Source organism: Rhinopithecus roxellana, chromosome 7 (genome assembly GCF_007565055.1).
Source record: "Rhinopithecus roxellana isolate Shanxi Qingling chromosome 7, ASM756505v1, whole genome shotgun sequence".
NCBI classification, from domain to species: Eukaryota; Metazoa; Chordata; class Mammalia; order Primates; family Cercopithecidae; genus Rhinopithecus; species Rhinopithecus roxellana.
Window position 1 is genome coordinate 21,832,768 of NC_044555.1, and position 8,017 is coordinate 21,840,784.

The window sequence follows — 8,017 nt, forward strand, 5'->3', positions numbered from 1 at the left end:
CTCTGTCATCCAGGCTGGGGTGCAGTGGTGTTATCAGAGCTCCCTGCAGCCTTGACCTCCTGGGCTCAAGCGATCCTCCCACCTCAGCCTCCTGAGTAGCTGTGAGTCTAGGTACATGCCACCATGCCCAGGTAATTTTTTGACGGCTTTTTATTTGTGTTTTGTAGTGATGAGATTTTCTGATGTTGCTCAGGTTGGTCTCGACGGAAGTCCTGAGCTCAGGTGATCTGGCCAGCCCAGCCTCCCAAAATACTAGGATTACAGGCGTGAGACTTGGCCTGATCAGGTTTTTCTTATATAGGGGTTTTATCTATATAAAGACTTATCTGTACCTTTGTGCAGGTGGGCAAAGAGCATGATGAAATTTATCATTCTGTTGATTTAAAGACAACTATCCTTGACTTACCAGTGTGTAAGTCCATGAGAGCATAATTATGTTGAAAGCATATATTGTTATGGGTGTTGGGAGCCCTGCAGTTTCGGCTGCTGTGGGGGCATGTCCTTGGAGGTACCTTTCATCTGTTTTCTCAACTCCAAACATCTTAGGACCATGGGTTGTGACTGGTAGGACTATGTATCTTGCTAGTTTCAAGACGGAGTTGATTTTCACATGGTGCCACCCTGGCTGTCCCGTTTCCCTAATACTGTCACTTCTCCTTCTGTGATTCTGATGCTACAAATGATAGATATCGTTTTAGTATTTCTTTACAGGTCCTAGAGATTGTATTCATTTTTCTTTCAGTCTCTTTCTGTGACTTGTTCACATTGAACAATTTCTTTTTGGGCTAGGTTGCTATTACTGTTTTTGCAAGTGGTCTACCTGTCTTCCCAGGCAGTCACCGGGGTTCTTCTCCCCATGGTGGGGCCAGGGCAAGAGAGAACCCTGGGTGTGTGTGTGGGGGGGTTCAGTTGAAGATCAAGTGAGTTTTGAGGGGAGCACTACTTGAGGTATTTGAGTCCCAGAAGCATAGGAAACAGCAAAGGGAGGTTGGATTCCATTATCCTCAGTGTGGATGGGAATCGGGGGTTTGGGGCCTTGGGCTGGGAACGGCAGCCCGCCCAGGCCCACAGCCGCGCATGTTCCCTGGGCCCGCATCTCAGTGCGCATGTTCACTGGGCGTCTTCTGCCCGGCCCGTTAGCCCACGTGAAGAACGCCAGGGAGCTGTGAGGCTGTGCGGTCTCGTTCCTGCCATCCGGACTCTCTTTTCCCTGCTGAGATTCATCTGGTAGGTCTGCAGGCTAGTCATCCCGGGGGCTGAAGTGTGAGTGAGGGTGAAGAGGGCCTCGGGTGGGTCCGGTGGATCCCGCTTCCTGGTCTGTGGCCTCTGAGGGAGAAGGGCCTTGAGGTCGTCCTCCTTCTCTTCTCAGGCCGCCAGGCCACCATCGACTTTGTAGTCGTGAGGGGGCCTGGACAGGGAGGAAGGTGGGCCGGGAGGGAAGGCAGTCAGGGGCTTAGGTGAAGATGGGGTGAGTGCTCTTGGGGGGATGGAAGACCCGAGGTGCCAAGAACCCCCGACGACACAGGGCAGATCCCTGAATGGGGTGCCCGGCGGGGGCGAGGCGGGCGGTAAAGAAGGGTCCTGGCACCTGGGAAGGCTACGGCCTGGTGAGCGCCCCCCAGCGGTGTGGAGTGCGGGGCACCGCAGTGAGAAGCACTGCAAAGTCTCACCTCTGCCATGGAAGGTCCGGGAAAAGTGGGAAGCAGTGGACGAGGCAGTGCGGTGCAACCAAACTTGATGTGAGGGGATTGAATGGCTCTGGGAAGTGGGAGTGTGCCCAAAGCAGCCATCACGGAAATTGTGATTCACTAATGTTTTCGTGGGGAGTTTGCTTGTGAAACTAAACCTCATCAGAAACGACCTCTGTCTGCGGGGCACAGTGGCGCTCGCCTGTAGTCCGAGTTACTCGGGACACAGAGGCGGGAGGATCCCTTGAGCAGGAGGTCGAGGCTGCAGTGAGCTGTGATCGCCCTGAGCAACACAGCGAGTCCCCGCGTCCAAAAGAAATTTCGAAAAAAAAGTCTTCTGCCTCTTGCCACACACCTTAAGATAACTGCTCTGCCAGCTTGGCCAGCATAAATGGCTTTGTAGGCACTTAGAAAACGTACACACGTATGCTTAACTCTGGGACTTATTTTGAGAGTATTTTCCAAATGAAAACGACAAGTTAACATTGATCCATGGAAGTGATGGAATATAGCAGTCCTCTGGAGCTCATTTTCCCAATCACAGTTGTCTGTTTTCAGTGTGAAATATGAGTTGGCGAGGAAGATCGACCTATCGGCCTAGGCCAAGACGCTATGTAGAGCCTCCTGAAAGGATTGGGCCTATGCTGGTGAGCGCTTAAACGTTAATTCGATGTTTTCTATGATCAGAAATTAATTTTTGCGATAGTGTAGTTGCATTAGTATGGAAATGCTAAGAAACATCTTTCCTGCTGATAAAAATATGATTATGGCGTCTCGTGAAGGAAACATTGATTCTGGAGGATGTTTTGTTTTTCCTCTCGTGTTCCTCAGCTTTTGCCCATGACTTCTTTCTCATGCTTTGTTTGTTAATGACAGATCGTACACATGTATTCCAACACAGAGTATAATAGCTTCCAAAGTCCTTGTGCATCACTTTTCTCAGAGTAACCTCCCTATGGGTAGAGTAACCTTCTTGGGCATAGAGAATAGAGTTGGAGAAATGTCTTTAGGCTTAGTTATGATCAGAAACAGCTATGTATTCTGTGTATATATGTAAAATTTTGTATCAATAGCAAAACTTGTTTTTTTGTTTTTTTTTTTTTATTTGCACACCCACACATATTCCTCAGCCGGAGCAGTTCAGTGATGAAGTGGAACCACCAACACCTGAAGAAGGGGAACCAGCAACTCAAAGTCAGGATCCTGCGCCTGCTCAGGAGGGAGAAGATGAGGGAGCATCTGCAGGGCAAGGTGATGGAAAGGGAAGAAGAATGCCCGCTGGTGTGTGTGTCTGTGTGTGTGCATGTGTGCATATGTGTCTGTGTTATGCATTGTCACATAGCAGGAACAGGAGGAAATAAATCAGTGGAAAGAATGCCTGAAATTGACTGGAACAGCCAGGAGGCTGTGTGGTTTGCAGCTTAGCTTAGGCAAATCCCTCACTATGATAAAATTTCTCGACTTTATGAATGAGAGAATAGAGGTGCCAGGATTGCGTTTTATCCGAGAACCCTTGACTGGTGAATACACAATTTGTACTTTGTTCCAAGGTTTATGTCTTCCTATCATCTGTGTCACTATAAAGAAGGAAATGATTTTGCTGACAATGCTTAAACTCAAATGCTTTACTGTAAGGTAGCTTAGTACTGGCCCAAGAAGAGACCCAGTTCAGAGGAGAAGGAGCAGCTCCGAAAACCGAGTCGCTGAATGTTGGCCACCGTTTCCTTTGATTGATATTTTTATATGGTACGTTTGATAAAAGCTGGATAAACGAGGATACTGCCATACAGGTAGCTGGTTTAGTGATTTTCTAAGTGGCTTGTAGGAGGTGATTAAATCCTTTTATGGTAAGAAAAGCAAAATAGGAATTATCCTGAGATTAACATGAGATGGAAGTCATTTCTCCGAGATAAAATGTTTTGAAAGGAAACATTTATGTAACTGAAGTCATGGATTATTCCAGGGATTCAGTGTTAAAAGTTTCTGCAATATGATGACTGACAACAATGCCCATTAATTGCTGTCCACCCACTCCCTTATTCTCAGTGCGGGACAGTGTATTTTGTGTGATTCACAACCAGTGTTATATTTGGTGCTTTGTTCTTCATGGGGTTCATGTATGGATTATAACATTTAGGACCTTCGGACCTAAATATAACTTTGAACAAAGTTAAGTTTCTGTGTACCCCAGTAGGTAATGGGTGTCGTGACTGTAAGATTTTCCATAGTCCTCAAAGCCATTCAGCTAATCAGTCCTTCAGAAATGGACATTGTAATTGTAACTGAAATCCTATCCATGTGGTAGACTTCAGATTTCTTAGGTGATGCACACTGCTCTTGGTACTCCACGGCTGAATATAAGCATTATGCATGTGCTGTGGTTTATCCTCAGATTGTCATTTAGGAGAAAGGTCTCAAGCTGGGCTGAATGTCGTGCACTCATAGTCCCAGCTACTTGGGAGGCTGAGGTGAGAGGATCGCTTGAGCCCTGGCGTTGAAGCCCAGCCTGGGAAACACAGCAAGACCTCATTGCTAATAAACAAACAAAGAAAGAAGTAAATAAATAAAGGTTTCATGGTATAGGAAAACACAGATTCAAAGTTTGTGCCTAGTGGCTGCTAATGTTGCAGACATAACTCCTTAGTGAACCGTACCACTTACAAATAGTTAAGATGGCAAATGTGATGATATGTGTCGTTTTTACCACAATTAAAAGAAAACCTCCTGTTTTCCTAAAATTCAGTGTAGTTGTCATATATTCTTTAAATTTTTTACTGTGTCTATATTCAAGACATAACATTTATAGAAAATTTGCAAGAATAGTACAAGGAACTGGTATACTTTTCACCTAGATTCCCCAATTTTTAATAGCTTTCATTCCGTAGGTTTCATATCTCTTCCCTCCCTCTCTTACCCGGCTGCCCACACACTCACACACACCCACACGCGGATATATGTTTACTGTTATTAATGCTGACTTGTTTAGATAAAGTTTCAGGTGTCATGGTCCTTTCCCCTGTGTACTTGAGGGTGTGTATATCGTCAGCACAAAGAGAAAGTCATTTCTTGGATCATCACTGCAGAAAGATCAAAATCAGGAAATTTAACAATGAGAAAATGCAGTCATTTAATACACAGTGCATACTGAAATTTTGCCAGCTCCCCAGACAACTTCTTTCTTCCTTTCGTTATTCTTTGTTGAGACGGAGTCTCCCTCTGTTGCCCAGGTTAGAGTGCAGTAGTGCGATCTTGGCTCACTGCAACCTACACCTCCCAGGTTCTAGGGATTCTCACGCCTCAGCCTGCCGTGTAGCTGGGCCTAGAGGCGCCGGCCACTGCAGTCTTGAACTTCTGACCTCACCTGATCTGCCCACCTTGGCATCCCAAGGTGTTTGGATTGCAGGCGTGAGACCCCACGCCCGGCCCAGATAATGTTATTGATAGGATTTCTTTTTCTGATCCAGAGTCCGGTTCAGGATCACGTCTTGCATGTGCTTTTTAGGTGTTTTTAGTTTCCTTTAATCTGGAATGTTTCCTTAATTTTTCTTTGTCATTCATGATACGGACATTTTTTGAAGAGGATAGACCAGTTGGTTTGCAGAATGTTCTGCAGTTTGGGCTTTTTCGTGTATTTTTTAAAGACCTTGTTTTCAACTGAGCGTTGATTGGTGGCTACTCAGGCCACAGGAGAGTCTAAGTGCTAGGAGTGTAAGTGCTGTGAGAGACAGGATTTCAGCCTTGAGTCATTTGATGAGGTAAGGACAATCAGAAGTAGAATAACAGAGAAGTGCAAAGGAGGCCACAAAGTTGTCTGAGGGCAGTCTTCGGAAAGGAAGAGGGTAATATTTGGAACACCTTGTTTTCCTGTTTTCTGCTAATAGACTCCTGAAATAATGTTCCTGGGATTCTCATCAACACATCTGTTATTACAGTAGCTAAAGCTTTGATATAATAACACCGAGAACATGAGTATTATTTTCTTATTGATATTTTATGTTTTACTGCTTAAATTGATATGTATTTTTTATTTTTAAGGGCCGGAGCCTGAAGCTGAGAGCCAGGAAGAGGTTCGCCCGAAGACTGATTATGTGGGTGAAGATGATCCTGATGTCCAGGAGATGAGCCTGCCAAATCCAGAGGAAGTGAAAACGCCTGAAGAAGGTAGACAGTCTATGAGGCATGCAAATTGTAGGGTGTCTGTTTCCACAGTATCATATAATAATAATAATAATAATAATAATAATAATAATTTTTTTTTTTAAGATAGAGTCTCACTCTGTCGACCAAGCTGGAGTGCTTCAGCCTCCTGGGTTCAAGTCATTCTCCTGCGTGTGCCTCACAAGTAGCCCGGCTTACAGACGTGCTCCACCGTTCCCAACTAATTTTTATATTTTTAGTAGAGATGGGGTTTCGTTAGGTTGCACAGGTTGGTCCTGAACTCCTGGCCTCAGGTTATCCACATGCCTTGCCCTTTGAAATTTCCGGGATCAAAGGCGAGAGCCCCGTAGCCCGAACCCAGCATTATATTTTTAATAACGGAGAGGTAACAGTACTGCCTCTTTAATACTCGAGTTCTTATATAGAAAGGTTATTTGAAACGTTGTTCAGGCCCCAGCACCCAACTGATAGACTGTCAGATATGGAAACAAACTGAGTCAAAGCCATGTTGAATTAAAAGTTTTGAGTATAAATCCTTGAACCAATAGCTCATAATTTTCAGATACTTTTGTAAAGGTCTGCTTTTAACAAATACATAACACATCTGTAACACCCATCACTTGGTGTGAAAAATGCCGAAGCACTGATGCGGGTTCTAATACCAGCTCTTACAGGCTTGGCGAGATTCTGAGTGAGTCCTTTCACTTCTAAACGTGTCTTTGGTTCTTATGAAAATAGTGAGTTGAAGTCAGAGATTTTAAAACCATTTTCCCTTCTGGTTCTTTCATACTCTGATCCTGTTGCATAGAATGCATGGGATACAGAGATCATCTGCTTCGCATGATGTGTTGATCCCAAATCATGAAACCCTGGCCTGAGTCATCTGAAAATCTCTCAACTGAGATTTCATTGCTACTAAGAAAGTGAGCGGTCACTCTACTTCATCTTAGTTTTTCCGTGTGGAGAGCTGAATACCTGTCGTAGCATCCTGTCAAATAGTGAATTCTCCCGCTTCTTTGTTTGTTTGTTTGAGACAGAGTCTCAGTCTGTCACCCAGGCTGGAGTACAGTGGTGTGATTTCAGCTCACTGCAACCTCCGGCTCCCTGGCTAAAGCCGTCCTCCCAGCTCAGCCTCCTGAGTGGCTGAAAGTACATGCACAAGCCATCGTGCCTAAGTTTTTTTTTTTTTTTTTACTTTTTTTTGAACTTCTTTTTTTGTCGAGACAAAGTCTCACTGTGTTGCCCAGGCTGGGATTCTCTGGCTTTTAATGAACAATTGCTTTTAAAATCTTTCCTCACGGAAACCTTGAGTGATGGAATTATCAACTGGTGAGAGACCGGTTAGTTCCTATCATCTGTGGCATGTAGGTCAGTGATGCTCAGCCTGGGTGTGAGTAAGATGCCTGTGCTATGCACGCTCCCTGCCGCACCGTCAGTCTTCATGAGCCAGTATTTCTAATAAGACTGTCGACACATATGTGATATAATCATCTCTCACCATATCAAATGTTACATGTAAGTTTCAGCTTTAGAGACATGGATTGATCAGATTTAAAGTTGAAAGACCATGACTTTAGTACTTCCTGACTAATCAACGGAAGTATGTTTTACACATGTGTTTTCCAAATTGCTGACTGTGAATTGTAAGTGCGTCTGAATTGAAAGGAAGCACTGGATGTTCAGGGAAGAAATTACCTTTAAATTCTGCAGGTCTGTCCTCAAAGTATATAGAGAGGTTCAATTGGATGTAAGACAGAGGATCACCCTTAGGGTTCTGTTTCTAGTCCATTTAATAAAAGCCAAACTGTAGTGTGCTTTGTATGCCTTTAGGGTCATTTAAATAATCTATTGCTAAGTCATGTTCCCAATTGTTACGTTTCTGTTGCAGGTGAAAAGCAATCACAGTGTTAAAAGAAGACACGCTGAAATGATGCAGCCTGCTCCTATGTTGGAAATTTGTTCATTACAATTCTCCCAATAAAGCTTTACAGCCCTCTGCAAAGAAGTCTTGCGCATCTTTTGTGAACTTTATTTCTAGCTTTTTGATGCTGTGAGACATGTATCATTCTTTGAAATGTTATATTTTAACTGTTTGAGCTGGTAATGTAGAGACATCATTCTTTTTCCTTTCTTTCATTTTTCTCTTTGGCGACAGAGTCTGGCTGTGTCAC

General features: G+C 44.2%; 1 protein-coding gene across 3 annotated transcripts; it reads left to right on the top strand.

Annotated features, from left to right (window-relative positions):
- Positions 1 to 2,254: 2,254 nt before the first annotated feature.
- LOC104676935 (G antigen 2D-like) lies at positions 2,255 to 7,757 on the top strand. Of its 3 annotated transcripts, XM_030934373.1 has the most exons (5): positions 2,255 to 2,335; positions 2,819 to 2,939; positions 5,724 to 5,849; positions 6,230 to 6,231; positions 7,070 to 7,132. In XM_030934373.1, the coding sequence occupies exons 1-5, from the start codon at positions 2,255 to 2,257 to the stop codon at positions 7,130 to 7,132; spliced, it is 393 nt and encodes a 130-aa protein (XP_030790233.1). The 3 variants fall into 3 exon arrangements, with proteins under 3 accessions (XP_030790233.1, XP_030790234.1, XP_030790235.1); XM_030934374.1 differs by lacking the exons at positions 6,230 to 6,231; positions 7,070 to 7,132 and adding an exon at positions 7,735 to 7,757; XM_030934375.1 differs by lacking the exons at positions 5,724 to 5,849; positions 6,230 to 6,231; positions 7,070 to 7,132 and adding an exon at positions 7,735 to 7,757.
- Positions 7,758 to 8,017: the final 260 nt, after the last annotated feature.